Source organism: Sturnus vulgaris, chromosome 3 (assembly GCF_052056855.1).
Source record: "Sturnus vulgaris isolate bStuVul1 chromosome 3, bStuVul1.hap1, whole genome shotgun sequence".
Lineage (NCBI taxonomy): Eukaryota > Metazoa > Chordata > Aves > Passeriformes > Sturnidae > Sturnus > Sturnus vulgaris.
Window position 1 is genome coordinate 92304371 of NC_142245.1, and position 17779 is coordinate 92322149.

General features: G+C 32.9%; 1 protein-coding gene across 2 annotated transcripts in view; it reads left to right on the forward strand.

Moving 5' to 3' along the window:
* ANGPT2 (angiopoietin 2) overlaps positions 1 to 17779 on the forward strand; it is a 41503-nt gene that overhangs the window by 20208 nt on the left and 3516 nt on the right. The window contains exons 2-7 of one of the 2 annotated variants that reach the window (XM_014869523.2): positions 2057 to 2212; positions 4194 to 4315; positions 5963 to 6195; positions 8431 to 8558; positions 14721 to 14822; positions 15330 to 15496. In XM_014869523.2, the coding sequence (XP_014725009.1) occupies positions 2057 to 2212; positions 4194 to 4315; positions 5963 to 6195; positions 8431 to 8558; positions 14721 to 14822; positions 15330 to 15496 (908 nt within the window). The remainder of the gene's footprint in view (positions 1 to 2056; positions 2213 to 4193; positions 4316 to 5962; positions 6196 to 8430; positions 8559 to 14720; positions 14823 to 15329; positions 15497 to 17779) is intronic. The other variant, XM_014869525.2, reaches the window with a different exon arrangement.

Below are 17779 nucleotides of genomic sequence, written 5' to 3' on the forward strand. Positions count from 1 at the left end.
TATAAAAATCTTCAGAATGTTGCAAACATCCTTTGACTATGATCCACCAAATACCAATTTGCATCGCTTTTTAAAATAAATTATCACTATACTCTGACTCATAGTCTAATACTCATAGTCTAATGATCAAGGACCAAAGATACCTTACTATTACTACTCAATTAAAAGGCACTGATGGTTGTCCAACATAAAAGAAGAAGCTGACCTAAAAGATGTCATCAAAGAATTAAAAAAATTCCAACGTTTGGTCAAATTAGATTTGTATCTGGGTTGAGAAGCTTTTGAAAATGAGGAATAGCCTGGAGCAAAAGGTAATACTTAAGAATCAACCCTGAGTATAGTGAACAACTCTAATTAACATAGTATGTTGGCAATTGAAGATAGCCATGTTAAATTATGTCAAAACCCAGCTGATTGTATGCTTACTTCTAGTATTCAAAAATATCATTATGCAAAGAGCATGTAAAGGCTGCCTAAAGGCTGGTTTTAAATCTTTGTGGTACACTTGAGAAGTAAGTATGTTCATGGAGCAGAACAGTAGATGTGGGTCAAAGCTTATGCCAGGTCAGAAATGCCCTGTTGTGCATTGCAGTTCACCAGCTGCAGGGGGAGACTGGAATGAACAAAGAAATACAGCTCTGACAGTTTGGTTACACTGGACATCAAGAAATAATGGTCACTTCAAACGTGAGAATATACTACCAGTTTTAGAGGTTTTGGTTTCTTAATATACCCTGTTTTCTTCATTTGCCACTCTTAAATCACAACTGTGAAGTAAGAAAAATTAACCCAGTCCTTGCTCAAGTGATATTTAAGGGGGAAACCTTAAATATTCAAAGCTGATAGATCTTCCCATCGATCTTTAGCTGGTTGGAAGTGGAATGGTTATATCTGAACACTGGGTTATTATTAATATTAAATCACAATATGCTTTTTCCTCACTGATATGGAAAGTAGCCATAAAATAAAGTTCGAAGTCTCTCCTTACTACAAGCCATCATTCATATCAAGATAAGACTATCAAAATATTATTTTTTTAAAAATCAAGATATCAACCTGTTCTACCATTTCACTTAGATTAGGAATTGGTGTTGTATTAACATTTGTGCTTAATGACACTAGCTATTTTTTATTAGCTAGTATATCCTCTTTGTAGGTAAAGCATGAAGCTCTAAATTTATTACGGTTTTCTTGATAGAACAGTGTTGGAGTGAAGTGGAAGTTTGATTCTAGAAATTTCCTCAGTCAATGGCAATAAATGAAGTCTCGTTGCCTAGATTTTTATGAATTCAAACATAAGCAATGACACGAAGAAATACGAAATATTTGCAATTACTGACAAGAAGTAAAGAAGTATAAGAAAAATCAGACTGCTTTTTCATAATCCAGATAGGCAGAAAAATTTATGCAAAAGGCTTCTTTACTTTTCTCCTTCCTACTTTCTTTCTCCTTATTTTCCTTGATAGTAGGGTACTCTGTTATAAAATGACTACTTACTATATTAAGCATTTAAAGTATTTAAAGCTTTTTCTATTGTTTTGTGTCTTTATTTGTAATTCTCACTGATAAAAATACACACATAACAGTGTTAAATGACATCTGACCTCTTCTCTGACTTCTAGTCATGTGATGAAAAATGCTGTAAAAATAGTTAAGTGTAAATACAGGAAGATGACTAAACTTCTAAACTTTTATCTTCTAAAAAATTCTCATCGCTGCCAAAGCTGGTGAAGCTTCTCTGATGGTGACAATGGTGGGAGCACTAGGGCAGAAAGTCTTCCAAGTACCCAAGTACTCAAGCACTTTCATCACTGTGCCTACTACCTACCTCCTGCAAATCTCTGTCCCTGCCTTTAGAAAACGAGTGGCCACACATTCCTTGTCACATTTGGTCTTCTTCTCACGGAGCTTAATGTTGGGAAACTTAACATAAATACATAATAGACAAGGACAAGGACCAAATTTGTTTAGCAAGGCTGCCAGCAGGCTGACTGTACTACCCCCTTTCCAACATTTAAAGAATGCAACTATCTTCTCTCTTTCCTTTCCCATGTAGCTTGAGAATTACATCCAAGACAGTATGAAGAAAGAAATGGTAGAGATCCAGCAAACTGCAGTGCAGAACCAGACTGCAGTAATGATTGAAATAGGCACAAACTTGCTAAATCAAACAGCTGAACAGACCCGCAAATTAACAGATGTTGAAGCACAAGTAAGTAATGAATTTCAACCTCAAAATGCTTCTGCTTCCCAAATACTACTAAATGTATAGACATTTAACAGTTTAGTGTTACATGCTTCTGTTCAACAATTATAAGTCAACATTTATGACCCACAGTTCTACCTAACTTAAGGAAACGGTATTTGGTAATAAATAGTTCCATCTCAAGCCCAGTGTTGTCACTTGAGTGATTTTCATTACAGTATAAAAGTAAGTCTAGAAAGACAATTATTAAATAAATCTCTAAAGAGAATGTATTTAAAACTACTATACTATATCCAGGCATCAGTTGGGTCCTAGTGTGCTTTATACAGCTCTCTCATTACTAATCTTAACTAAACAAGTCTCTTCAAACTGTCTTTGTTCCATTTACCTGCTTAATTGCTTTTTTAAACCAAATCTTTCCTTTTTGTTTTTTTTTTTTTTAAGCTTTTCAAGAGAACCATGTCTTTTTAATGGATGTTTTCACAGATAACTCTCAGTGGGATAACAGTTCACTGTTATTAATCAATAAAGAAATTAGGAGGCTGCTAGAAAAGTATATTCACACAGAAAAAAACTTGTCTACTGTATGTTTATTAACTTCAAACAAAACCAAATAGGTTTTAACTGAAAAGCATTAAGTACAATAAGATGTTCTGTTAAACAGAATGCAGATATTTGTAGAAGGACAAGTCCAATTCATGTAGAATGGTACGTATTTGTAGTTTTGCAGACAGGGTAGGGTGATGCAGATCTATCATTGCGAAAACAAATAATCAATATATCATGTAGCACATAATATTTTGTATAATATAAAAAGTATGCAAAGCCTAAAACCCTTGTTAGACGTTTTGCTATTGATAGAATTCACCCAGTGAATTAAATTACATTTTTTAACCTAAATCAAGACTTTGTGAACTCTTTGATAAAGTGATAATTCATAGCTCATAGGCATAGTGAGTTCAACTTCCATTGTATTATTCAGGGGCCTAATATTTTGCACACACTGAAAGAATGTATTTAATAATTTACAGTAATGTCTTTATGGAAATTACTCAGTTATTTTCTGCTTAGAGGAAGAAAATCATCACTGTAACTTTCCTTCTCTGCTTGAAATTACTGGTGACTGAGTTAAAGGCTTAATTAGCAACATAAGGAAATTAACCAAACAATTGCTCTCTCAAGGACACCTACTTTTGGCAATAGTTTTCAATTACACTTAAGTGTGAAATCATGTCCTGAATAACTGTTCAGCATGAAGGACATGAGTAATCAATTCTTCCTGTCAAGGAAAGCCAAATTCTGTTGAATTAAAAAAGCTATTCTAAAACAATTAGAAAATATTTCTAGAAAACTTGCCTCAAAGTAATGAAATACAAACTATAGAGTATCTTACGTGTTTCCTAGTATCTGCATTTCTTCATTTAAATATGCAAATAAATTGTAAACAATGTGTAGAGAAAAGGAAGTATTAAAATGCAAAGAATGAATCGACTAAAGTGTGGTTCACATGATAAACAGTTCAAAATATAATTTGGGATTGAATAAAATAGCTAGGAGGGAACTACCAAGTGATTTCAAGACTGTGCCAAGATTTCAGTGAGTGAGAGACTTACTTTCAACACCAGATGGGGAAAACAACTCAACTCATTTTTTGAGCCACAACTACAGTAGTTCCAGTAATGAAATAAGAATTTAACAGAGGGGAAGGTATAACTGCAAAGCTAAAGTACACAGTAACTCTCATCAGAAACATAGCATACTACTGAAATATTCCCAATGATATACAGTAGTATAATAACAAAATTATGCAACTCTGTGTATTCTTCTTCATTTTGATTCTATGAACATTTGTGCCTAAATTAGGTGTTGAAAAATATTTTTAATTGTAGGTGTACACAGAGATTTGCATGATTTCGCAACAAAATTACAATTTATTTAAAAGAAATATATTTTTTAAAAAGTTTTTTTTTTTGTAAATTTTTTTCAGGTATTAAACCAGACAACCCGACTTGAACTTCAGCTTTTGGAACACTCTCTTTCAACAAACAAACTAGAAAGACAGATTTCAGATCAGACCAATGAGATAACTAAATTACAAGAAAAAAACAGGTAAGTTTGCACAGCCCAATAAAATGCTATTCATGAAGTGCCATTCTAATTGTTTAGAAACAAATGTAGTCAAGTAGGAAAATAAAGGTTTGTACACAAGCTCTCCAAACTGATTACAAAATGCTACCCACACTCATTACAAAGGTCATATATTACTTAAAACCTAGAAGATTAATGCAAGTTTATTCTTGTGTTCTTTTTATATATTGCTCTTCATGATCTAAAGTTCTCCTTTATATGAGGAACTTAAGGCTAAAACTGAAACAGTACTTCAGTTGTACCCACTTTATATTCTTCTTTAGACTTATCCAGATGAATTTGGTGTAACCTGATTCAACTAATTGAGTTTAACCACATCTCCAAAAATTTATTTCCATGTACTACACAGCTATCCTAATGATTAACCAGGTCATTGCTACAATTTTTATCTAATGTAGTAAGAAAAATAAAGTACTAATCATATTCAACCTTTTCTAAGAACCTATGTTTTGAAATTGACCAATAGCCAACTATCACTCCTATCCTTTTCTGGACTCGGTTCTGGTCCAAAGGTTCCTACCTTTTTTCAGCTAGTTTCGTTTCCATATCACCACAGTCTTATTTTACTTTTGGCAATAAATAGTTTACAGAGGAATCTAAAAGCAACAATAACAGTAAGTTTTCTCCTTCAAAGCAATGTTTTTCAATGAGAACCATATGTGCAAAGTGCTTTTTCTTTGAAAGAATTAGCTTAAGAAACCCAGGAGACATGTTTTGACATTTTTGTTCACTACTCTACTACATTTATGTATGTTCCCTAAAGGTTTTATCTACCAACTTAAGAAAAACAAGCATCCTTATCAAATGGAAAGCAAAGGAAATACTCATTTTTAAAAGGTCACGTTTTTTGGTGTTGAACTCAGCAGACTTTAGACTGCCTTTGAAACATCCACATAAAACACAAAAGCATTGTTTCTCACCTAACAAAATACAATCTGCATTGAACTAATCTGCTTGAAACATAATTATATATAAGGGTCAGGATTTTTTTTTCAGTAACAGTAATGGATTTTACATAAACTTCTCTCTTCTGGTTTTGCATCTTTTAATATCAGCTTTCTCAAACTCTGTACCAGAACAATTAGCAGTGAAATAATGTTCCCAGCCAATTCCCTAATAATACCAGCTCCAAAACTGGAGAAGGGTAACCCATCTTCAAGTAACTATTTGCATGTTTCCCTGTCTTAATGCCATAACATTTCTGTTATGTATTTTATTATAGGATAATATCGTATGTAACTTATTATATTATAGTATTTTATTATAGTTACATCTTTAAATAAGTTTTGTATTTTAATAGGGTAAACCCGTGAAAACTTAGTCACTTTATCTTTTCTTTAAGGATGTTAAATTATCAAACACTCAATTATTACACTTCTAAAGCCTGCAATACACACTATAGTAGATAATGTTCTGTATTAGTGCACTTATATAATAAATTAAAATGTATGTATCAAACTAAACTTTCATTTAATTATCTACTGCTTGCATTGCATCAGAGAATGAAGTTGAGTGTTTATGAAGAAAGAAACTTGTACAACATGCTTGGTTCTTTTGACATCAGCTCAAAATTGTTTCTGGAGAGCCTAATTGTAATCTTTTATTTAGCTTTTTAGAAAAAAGAGTTCTTGAGATGGAAGACAAGCACATGCTTCAGCTGAAGTCAATAAAAGATGAAAAAGATCAGCTTCAAGTGCTAGTAGCCAGACAGAATTCTATTATAGAAGAACTAGAAAAACAGTTAGTTACAGCTACAGTAAACAACTCAGTTCTGCAAAAACAGCAACATGATCTGATGGAGACGGTTCATAGCTTGCTTACTATGATATCAACACCAAACTGTAAGTTAAAGCAGACATGCTTATATCATTTCAGTGCTACTTCCTAATTTGTGTGCATTGGTACCTGTAGTCTTACAACTAGTTCTGACACATTTCTGCTTTTCAAAAAGTCTGTATTTTTTGCCGTAAATTCTGCATCTGAGTTAATTAACCTACTTTTTAGAGGATGGGAGAAACAACCACATTTATGTGATTTCTTTTCAACACTTCGTTTATCTTCTCTGGTTTATCTTCTTAACCAATTTTCCAGTGGTTCAACAAAATATAGAGATGCCAAGTATCATTCATCTCACATGGCATTATATAGTGGCAGTATACACTCCCTCGACCATATATCTAGGTGAGACTGCATATTGTAGGCCTGCAACTTTTTTTCCTGGCTCACTGAGAATGTTTCTGCCACCTCACATTGCTTTATGCACATCAAGTTTATAAAAGAAAGGGCAAATTATAGTAGCTACCAAAAGCAAAGAAATAAGCACAGGCATAGTTTTTAGTCCCCAAAACCAGAAAGCACCAGGCCAGCACCACAGGTACTCCCACAAGTTCTTCACCAAGGTACCCTTGTTCATCCTAAAAATCCTTCAGCCTAGCAAACTTCAAAGGCAATAATTTCACCCCTAAATGCCTGACAATCCTGCAACAAATCATAGTTACCAAGCATAGCTTCCAGGTTTATGCAGATTCACGTGCTCCATAAGAAAACCCACAAACCATAAACTGAAAGTTATGACTACACAGGATTTAAACATTCCCTGTCTTGGATTTCATGTTGGATATGAAATTGGACAGATTAAGAAGCTGTTCTAAAATACTGTAGAATCTGGCACGTTTGCCTGTAAAATTCTCGGGGCTGAAAATACAGAAGCATACAGAACCTCTAAAGAAAGGATTTAAAATTAAATACTGGGAAAAAGTGTTAAAAGTTGTCATTAGAACTTGAAAGACAGTATAGGTGGTCTAAATAAATTAGTGTAAGGTGGATCACAGAAAAGAAAAAGGGTGTTTGGAAGTCCTCGCTTTTAGTATTGTCCTACATGTTATTATCATAACATAGGTTGTAGGTTTTTCTAAACAAAGTAAATTCCAAGGTTTTTTGTCTTAATAACTGACGCTATTCCCTTAAATACCAAGGCTGTACATGTTCCTCCTGATGTTATCTGCTGTGCTAGTGCACAAATAAGTAAACAAGTCAAAGCCATGTTGGCTACAGCACCATTAAAACCAGAGTGGAAAAAATAATGAGTGTTTGCCAAAAAGACAAAATTAGCAGGGAAAGCTTCTAAGACAGTATGCAAACAATAGAGTGTGGAAAAGCAATTAAAACACTGAATGTGTTATTTTTCTATTTAAGGCAAAGCACTTAAACAGGTAAATAATGAATAAGCAAGCTAAAAAGAACATAATAAGCAACTGTAATATAAGCATGTATTTATATGGCACCTAAACCTTTGTAGTAACTGACTGTGATTGTTAGATTAGATTAAAAGGGAAAATACACAGAACCAAACCCAAAAGGGTCAAATATGAAATATCAGTCAGCAGGCGAAATGCCAGGAAATTCCAACCTCCATAGTTAATAAAGAACTGAACAAAAAGACGAGCCTTAGAATGTTCTGTTGAATAAGAAGGCTTAGACATATGAAAATGTATTTTTTACACAAATGAATTCCAGAAGATATGTGTCTTTAGTGAGTTGGGCTGAGCTACCAAGCTTTAGCTTGGTACATACAAAGTTGTTCCTGCTCAGTGCAGGGGCAAAAAACCAAAACCTTAAAACTTCTTAAGGGTAGTTCCACCAGTCTACTGCACTATAAAAGGTTTCATAACTTATTTCATAATATAAGAGTACTGGCCAAAAGTCATTATTAACAGGATAATTTGCTACTTAAATATGTATATAGTACTTAATGCAGGCATAGGTTGTAATGCATGTAGGAGTCCAGCCAGGGCAATGAGTGGAAGCAGAAACTGTTCAACTGAATGAAACGCAATATCCTGAGTTTTCTCATTCAACATACTAGTAAGTCTTGGCACTTTTCACAGTCCTATCAGAAAAAAGTCTCTAAATGATACAAAGTAACAACACACATAATAAGTACCTTGATCTGACATTTCTTTCAGGACCAGACATATTTTTTGGAACTGCTTTAAGCCAATTATACCATAAATTGATTCTTAGTAACATCATTCATCTCCTATTAATGCCTTCAATTTCTGTTGTATTTTTAACAGCTAAGAACAACTACATAGCCAAAGAGGAGCAAATCAGCTTCAAAGACTGTGCTGAAGCTTTCAAATCTGGACTGACAACAAGTGGAATCTACACTTTAACAGTTTCAAACACTGCACAAGAGAAGAAGGTAGGATGACTATAAAGAGCTACCTAGGCATACTGCATGTTAAAGGTTATTTGATCTGGCAAATATGCTATTTTAAAGGCTAGTTAATAGTGAAGTTTACTACTTACCAAGTTTTTTCTAAACATTTAATCACTCCTAGATCTGAGTATCTCACAGGAAGAAAAAAGTCCTTCAGGTGAAATCCTGGCTCAGTTGAAATAAGTAACATTTTGTTGTCTGCTTCATCATGCCGGAATTTAATTCTTTTTCCCACATAATTAATGTAATTAAATCAATAAGGTACTGTAATTTCTTTATAAAATCTGTAACTCCAACAGAGTTGCTCTGCATGATCAGCAGACTCCTGTCTCCTTTAAGATCTTAGCTCCTTCATAAGCCCAAGGCTCTTCAGGTGGCAAAAGGAAGTAAAGTCAGGAGCATGGAAGATTACTGATGGATTTATACTCATGAAAGCAATCTAGTAGTACTGGACCCATATATGGGTTTCAGTTCTTTGTATCACAGAGTTTTAAGGACATTTGTGTAGCAACTTCATTAGCAATTAGACACTAACAGAGACGATTTTTCTGGAAAATACTACTACTGATTCATATAAAAGGTGTGTTTGCAGGGGTTTAACTAGATTAGTTTTAATTCCTCTATGTATATTTTTTCACCTATGTGTTTAACTGAAATGAAGTTCAATGTCAATTTAAGTTAAATCAGTATGCCATACCTCTGTAGAAGAGACTTTGAGCTAAAAATGGCATTCACTGGATGATACACTGGATGCCTGACAGAGATTCTCCATCTACTGAAGTAAATAAAATGATAAAGCTTCAGATGGTATAATTCAGTTGAAACAATCAATAGAACCTGAAAGGGAGAAAAGTCCCAGGTGGATTGTGAGGACAAAGAACCAAAAACCTGGAGCAAGCATTTGGAGGAGTGGGGCTCACATGATGAAAGCACAGCAGGCTGAGGAGGCTAAGGGACATATTAATATATTATATGAATATAAAAAATGCTTAATATATTTCTTAGACAAACATCAAATAATTTTATGATTTTTTTCCTAAATTCTACTGTAGATATTTCCTTTACACAAAATATGAAATATTTTAAAGGATTCCTAAGGCTCTACTTTATTGCATCAGAAAAATTAACAGAAAATGTAAAAAAGCAGTGGAAAAAGAGGTGCAATGTGGAAAAGGAATTGGTAAAGCTCTGAGACAGAAAGCATTTTTATTCCCAAGCAAAGGTTTAGAAATGAAGTTCACCAGTGACTATCCTTTGAAGTGTCAGGACTTCGTTTATCCCAAGCCAGACTGTGATCTTTACACTTACAAAACTCTCAGCTAAAGGAAATAAGCAATTTGTTTGGGATCTATAAAATACAATAGATAAAACCTGTAATTTTTTTGTAGATGTAATCTAGAGAAGTTATTTGTATTCTGCTTCTCTTGGGGGGGGGGAAAGAAGCTGGTTTTCCTTTAGAATAATCTTTTCTAAATACATCCATTTCACAAGAAAATGAGTTACATAAGATTCAATGAAGTGTTTTATTATACATGAAGTTGAGTGACATTTAAATGGCATAAATATCTGCAATCACAATTTTAAAAGCTAAGGGAAATGAAAGCTATTGCATCTCTAAAGTAATAGAATGCAGCAGTCTTTGTTAGACAATTCAGGAAAGTTTACATTCCTTGGTTCCCTTACTATGACTTGTCTCAAGTTTTTATCTTTCGTTTTAATTTCACTCTCAAATATAGTATACAGAGCATGCATATTTTCTAAAAGCAAGTGCATGATATATTACAGAATAAAAATAAACTTTAACACTGATTTTCAAAAGTACAAATTTCCTAGACTATAAAATATCAAATACTTTACATTTGAACATGGAGTCTTAAAATACTTAATGCAATTTTGGTAATTTACTAGGTTAAAAAATAAAAATGTAATTCAAATATAATAATTTCATTTAGTATGAAATCAGTCATTTAATAATATTAAAGAATTAAAATTTTATTCTGTCCATTTTAGATAGAAAAAGACAGGGAAGGTTTTACTTACCCTTTGACATTGAAAATAAGAGACTAAAAAGTTTTAACCTGATGCTGATTTTTTATTCAAATGTAAATGCATTAGAGGAGTTGTCAAGGGAAGTGAAGGTTAGGAACAATCAACATTACACCATTTTCAACTGTTTATGATGTGGATAGCTACTCAGACCAGGAAACAGAGTGACCTTTTTTATTTGCCAAAAGTGCTGCACTGCTGTTTATGTTTTTGTCTTTTCCTCTTGTAACACCTTCTGACCTCCCAACAGGCTTATAAACAACTTCTGTGTAATCTGTAACTGATCCCACATTACTAATTTGTCTCCCATCATAATCCAAAACTAAGGAATTTCATATGACAACTGAGAGGAAAACAATTATTTAATTCCATTAATATTTTCAAACTTTCCAGTCTGCACCAGAACAAAAGCTAAGTCCTTTTCAAAACACTGAGGAAAACAGCAAAAGACTGCTGACACAAGGAAAAATGGCAGAGGCAAAACTAGGAAAAGTTAATAGTTTTATGTTTACAGCAACCTTGTGAACCAATTAGACTGTAGTTCTTATCTAGTCACATCTCTAGGAGATAGAAGAATACAAAAATCATTGGACATAATGACTCAAAAGAGTTCAGACAACAGCTGGAAGTGATGGAAAGGGTCACTGCAAAGATTTAGCGACTGCACTTGCTTTGCTATAAAAATTGCAGTGGCTCTTCATCCTGATAACAGCCTGAGCCTTACCATTCACAAAGTAGGTCTGAAAACACTTATACCCCAAAGACCCTCTTACAGTGCTACAGCTGCTAGAACTGTAAGTACTGAAACAGTTCACAAGATACATCAAATACTCCCCGTTTCAATTTGTTGTAACATGAGAGGCTAATCTCTTTATTCTTTTTGGCATCTGTTTGAAGACTCCTGCTGCCCGCCTAATCTTGGTATCTATTTTTACTAGTTTCATGAAATGTTACATATCTTTCTTTTGAATATAAAACCTAGAATAGGTTGAAAGGTCAGAAAAATTCTGTTCTAGTAATAGGTGTTAAGAGAAAGACTTAGAGCTGATTGACATGAAATTTTTTTGGTGTGGAAAAATTATACTTCCAAATTTATGCAAACTTTTAATACTGGTAAGAAAAATTTACATGAGGTTTTCATGGTCATCTCTTCAATTTCTCATTATGTTTTTCAGTTCCTAGTGAGTTGCTTTTTTCCTTTGGGAACTAATTTGCAGTACCCCAGCATTTATCTCAAAGAATCTATAGTATCTATTAAAGCTAGTTGACTTACCATTCACTTAAAAAAGGGGTACTGCCTGTAACAGGAATATTTTATTATAGACATTCGCAGTCATTTATTATTTATATTTTAATCCCATTAGAACAAAATAAAATGCTATTTAAAGACATTGATTTTTTCAAAGTATTAATTCCAACTAAATTGAAATTTAGATGATAGGTGTAAAAGAAATTGCACATAACATTCAAAAAATATCAATTAAAATCTACAATAGCAATATCAGACTAAACCCATGGCTCAAATAAATTAATACATGGCCTCCCAGTGAAACTACATATTTCAGAGAAGGGTGAAACAGTTCTATTTTCCATCTGGCTGCTTATACTGTTCTTTTAAGTGGGGTGAAGCTTCAGAGTCAACTTTATCTACAACCAGTAATATTTGATCATTGTTAAATCAGCTTTTAAACTTGTATTGATGCTTAAAAAAGTATTTGCATCTGCTTTAGCTTATTCCTAGTATCCCTCTTCATAGCCCTCTCTGGAAATTAGTTTTCACATATACATTACACATCATGATTTAGTCTTCTAAAACAGACTGATCTTCTCTTACAATACCTTATATTCAATCTTTCCTTTGAAGGGAATTTTTATTTTAACTAACTTAATTTATACACTATTATCAAATTTTACCAGTCATTAAATACAGATGTTAGTAAAGCCAAACAAAAAACAAACTTTGAGGTGTAAGGAATTGCATACATCAGTATAAATTGAGGTTGCTGCTTTCAATTAAATTCCATTTACAAGACATACTTTAAAAAGTAATCCCTTATCCAACTCTTTTAATTATTTATTTTATCTTCCCTAAAAATCTCCATCTGAATGACTTGTGATTCTCTGATGTTGAACAGAGCCTACTGCAAGCTTAAAATACAGTATCTGCTTTGGATTTCCAATATGCAACAGGCTGTTGAAACACTAATATATTTGATATTTGCAGCTGTAAGGATTTTTTTTTCCTTTCCAAAGTCCGACACCTTTCAACAGTATATATGACACTGCTTGAACTATAGAACTGATTTATATAAATACATGTGAGTGTACAACATATGTACAATACACAAAGCCTAAAAGAGCCAACTATATTGAAAACTTAGTAAGGAGCACACTTTATTTCCCAAAATGACACACATAACACTACCACAGCACAGAAGGAAACTGGCTTCTCTGAAGTCATAATTTTTCAATTAATTTCTAGGATGTCTAACAGTTCATAGAGCTCATATCTGCTAACTGCTAACACTGATAAGACAGTCTCCCATAGAAGAGGACGAAAAAGACATTACAGCTTCAGTGTCACCCAGTCATGATTTGGAGCATTTATAGGCATATTGTGACAAGCAGCAGTTAGGCAAGAAGTAAGACTACTGAGAGAACTGTTAAACAAAGAAGGAAACATCGAAATTAATAATGAAGTACTTGCCTAGTTTCTTTTAAAATTATTAATTTAATTACTCTAAAGATAAAATACCCTATCGAAGTATAAAAAGTCAGTCTTGCTTATAATACTATAAATGGGAAGACACAACTTCACTTATGGAGTGAAAGATCTAGAATACAGATTAGAAGTTAATATAGTTTAATACTCAAACTAGAATTAAAAAATTTTCAAAGATATGAAGTGATTCTGAAGAAGGCTCTGAACTTCATGTCTTGACAGAAAGTGGTAAAAAAAAATAAACTTACAAATGAGAAAACATAAATTGATAATTCTCCAAACAGGAATATTTGTACAAGAAATTAAGTATCTTTCTTAAAGATAGTATACGTATTAACATGCAATTTAAAGAGATACTGACTTCAGTCTGACTTTCATTGTACTTTCTTACACCAGCTTAGCTCCACTGACTTCACCCATCTAATTAATATTATAATTATAATATTATAATCTAATAATTATATCATTATATAAATATATATATAACAGAATATAATTATTCTGTTAGTTTTGGGAAAAGCAGAATTAAATGCAACAATTTTAAATCCTTTCTCAAGAAAAACTGGATATTCTCATAGTCACAAAATTTTATTAACTTATCCCCTACTTCTCCCAAACATCACTCTCGAATTCCAATTAATTTTCAAAGTACTTTTTTCCCATCAGTATAATGGCAATCAGTAATACCTTTCACCTCTGACACTGAAGTGTTTTAATCTGTGAGACTAATTGAACAAGTCACCTATAAACTTGAATTTTACTGTGGCAGGGATGCATTTATTGGGTATTCTAAAACTGAGTTCAGTAAACTGCTTATTATATGTCAGCCTTTTCAAATTTTTAGCCATAACTTGTTAGATTCAAAGGTGATTTATGAATATTTGGAAATATCTTATAGTTGTTACTTTTCGTTCAAGCACAGAAGATACTCATTGCAGTCTGTATAATTACGTGGCTTTAAGACACAACTTTCAGATAATACACTTAGATTTAACTTTGGGATCAGACCATTTGCAAAGGCATTGAACAATGACTGGGATAATAAAAATATATTTCAGTTTGTTCATTGCCTGAATTTAGCAGTATCTATATGCTGACCAGTTATGGGAAATCTGAATGGATCTCTCACAAAAAAAAAGATGGAGAAGTGAAAGATGTTAAGGTATTCTGTTAAGTGTGATATATACTAAGGAATCACATTTATTTGCAGACAACCACAGCTGATTTATATGAAAGCTATGAAAACTTGCATTTTTAGGTTAACTCATATTTTGCACACAACTTGCCACTATGTAGAATGATGCAAATTACATGATTTCTGGTTTTGTTTTGTTGTGACTGCATGCACTTAGGCTGTTACATGCTTACTCTGGTAGGCCTACTGTGACATGGAAACTGGTGGAGGAGGTTGGACAGTTATTCAGAAACGAGAAGATGGCAGTGTGGACTTCCACCGGACTTGGAAGGAATACAAGATGGTAAACAATGTCCTCTGAAGCTTTAATATCAGCTGTTATTATTATTTGAAATCTAATATGCTAAAGTTATATTAATAGCATCCTTAGAATGTAAGCAACTTTAAAAAGTTGTCTTTGCCCATCGGAGTAGTGTAAGTTGTTTGCCTAAGCAGACGTGCAAGTGTGATGTTTGTTTTAAAAGAGAAACTTTACTTTTTTTTAATCAACTGTTCCATCGTATGTCTACATTTTTTGAGTTATTTATATTTGTGTTTCTAGTGGCAACAGTAGGAACTGCTCCAAGTCTATTAAGTAATATTGATTCACTGTTTCAGATTCCTGAGCTTGTCCTTGCTGAAATCAACTCTTTGAAACATTACAGATCAATAACCCCCATAGACACAGTAAAATTCATAGTTGACAGGCTGAAAACTATTAAATGTAAAAACTGATAAAGTGATCATTTGAAACTTAAAGGAAAAAAACCCACCCAAAGAAAGCTATTTAAATATACAACCTGAATTACAGGGATTTGGTGATCCTGCTGGGGAGTACTGGCTGGGAAATGAGTTTGTTTCTCAACTGACTAATCAGAAGCGTTATGTTCTTAAAATACAACTGAAAGACTGGGAAGGAAATGAAGCATATTCATTATATGACCACTTCTCTCTAGCAAGTGAAGAACAAAAATACAGGTAAGCAGAAAAATTAGATCTAATTAAAAAAAAGTTCTGATACTAATTTTTCTAAACTTGTAGATGCATGGACTTATTTCATACAAATAATGACTATTTTCCAGTTCACTCAGAAAATAATGTTTTCTCCATTTTTCATCTCTTGCCTAAAAAACAACAAAAAAAAATCTTTTCCCAGAGGAAAAAATGTGTATTTTACTAGTGCATCCTGGGTGAGTATAACACACGAAATGCAAAGATGATGAGATTGTATGGAATAAGATAGGATATGTGTGCCAATATAGTGGGTGACAGTGCACAGTCATTAGGACAATAGGAACCTGTCTGCAGTTGCTATCAAATCCTGATTCCCTGCAATAAATACATTTCTAGAAGGTAGATACTTTCCTTGTCAGTGGTTTTTAGGAACTGCTCTGTTGTCATAAAGAGCACACTGAGGTGATGTGGCCTTATCCTTCCATGAGCCACTAGCTTAGATTCTCAATAACTTCTCCTACCTGTGAAAATGTGCATTTCACCCACCACCAACTTGTCAATTTAAACACCAAATTTTAATGGACCTATTATTTATGCTCTAATCCTGTAAGATGTAAAGGTTCAAAACTTCTTATTAATTCTTGGTTTAAAAAAGAAATAATACCTATTTTAAATAAATATTTTATATAAATATTATCATAGTATTATACACTTTAAATAGTATCATAGTATTACAGTTTGATATAGCATCAGCCACAGCTGAAATATATGGGCAGTTCATAGTTCATTCACCAGACTCTCTGTAAATGCAATAGATAGTCTGATTTATTATAGAAGAAATTAGACTTCACAGTATAACAGATGCTTTCCTACTGCATGGCCCATGAAATGTTTCTTTGTAAGAGTCTTATGGATTCATGAAACTTTGGGTGATTGGACAGCAAAATTGTCTGCATTTAGATGAATTTCTCCAAGATCTCTAGCAAATGTTTGTTGTAAATAGTCAATCTGACACCTGAGAGAAGTGATGCTGTTATTTCAGCTCAGGTCTTATATGTAAACAAAGCAATTCAAAACTATCAGCATCTGCCCCCCACAAAATGTTAGATCTTAATGCCTTGGTAGTATTTAGTTGTCTCTACTCCAAAGTAAATATTTTTTCATCTGGAAACAGTCAGAATCTACAGCAGAGATTTTTTTTTTTAAGTAATGCTTTAAAATACTTAGAAAGGCAACATTTGCAAAACGGATGATTACCCTTGTCCATTTACAATATTAAAAGATAATTACTGAAACTAAGATGTTAAAAGCAATTTTATTACAATATGCAACCAAACAAGGAATTATCATTGGAGTTATTTAAAGAATATATTTAACATTATGAAAAAGAAAAAAAACAACAAACAAAGTATTCAGTTAAGAACATCTTCTCTGCCCCATCTTTGGCAGTGTTCAAGGCCAGGCTGAATGGGGCTTTGAGCAACCTGATCTAGTGGAAGATGTCCCTGCCCATGGCAAAAGGGTTGGATCTAGATATCTTTAAGGTTCCTTCCAACTCAAACAATTCTATGATTCTATGATCCATTACATTAAAAAGGTTAATGCATTCTGAATGCTGGAAAGAATATGAGTTCGGCCATAAAACTGAAATTTCTTCAAATTAAACTGAGATCAGAACAGACTTTGTTTGAATCAAACTTCCTGGAAGTCAAACCAGATTACTCAGAGTTTTTTTATTTGGGTCTTGAAAACCTCCAAAGGTGGAGATGGCACAACTTACTTGTCTTTCCTCATAGTAAAAAGTTTTTTCATATCTAGTCAGAATATCTCATTTCAATTTCCATCCACTGCCTCTCATCTTCTGTTATACTAAACTGTACCTTTAAAATTTATTATTAATAATAAGTAAATAATATAAACTTTAGATGATATTTGAATACATGATGCTTGGAACCTTTAATATCATTTATGTTAGAAATTGGCTTACATAATTTTGAACTCATCTTAAAAAACAGTGATTTTTTAAAAAAGATATTTTAAAGAAAATCGGTAATGAACTGATCCTTTGAAAACTAAATTAATAAAAATTAATTAATTAATTAATTAATTAGATTTTTAAATAGGGACTATAAAATGGGTTAAAACAATCTGTTAAAAAAACAAAGATAATTTGATGATGAAGACTGTTTGGGGGACAAGTTAATTCTCCTCAGAGAGTCAGATATCCTCTTTAAACGAATGCCTCTGAGAAGCATGAACTATTTGCTACAGAAATAGAATCACCAAAAAGATACTATGGGAGCAGAG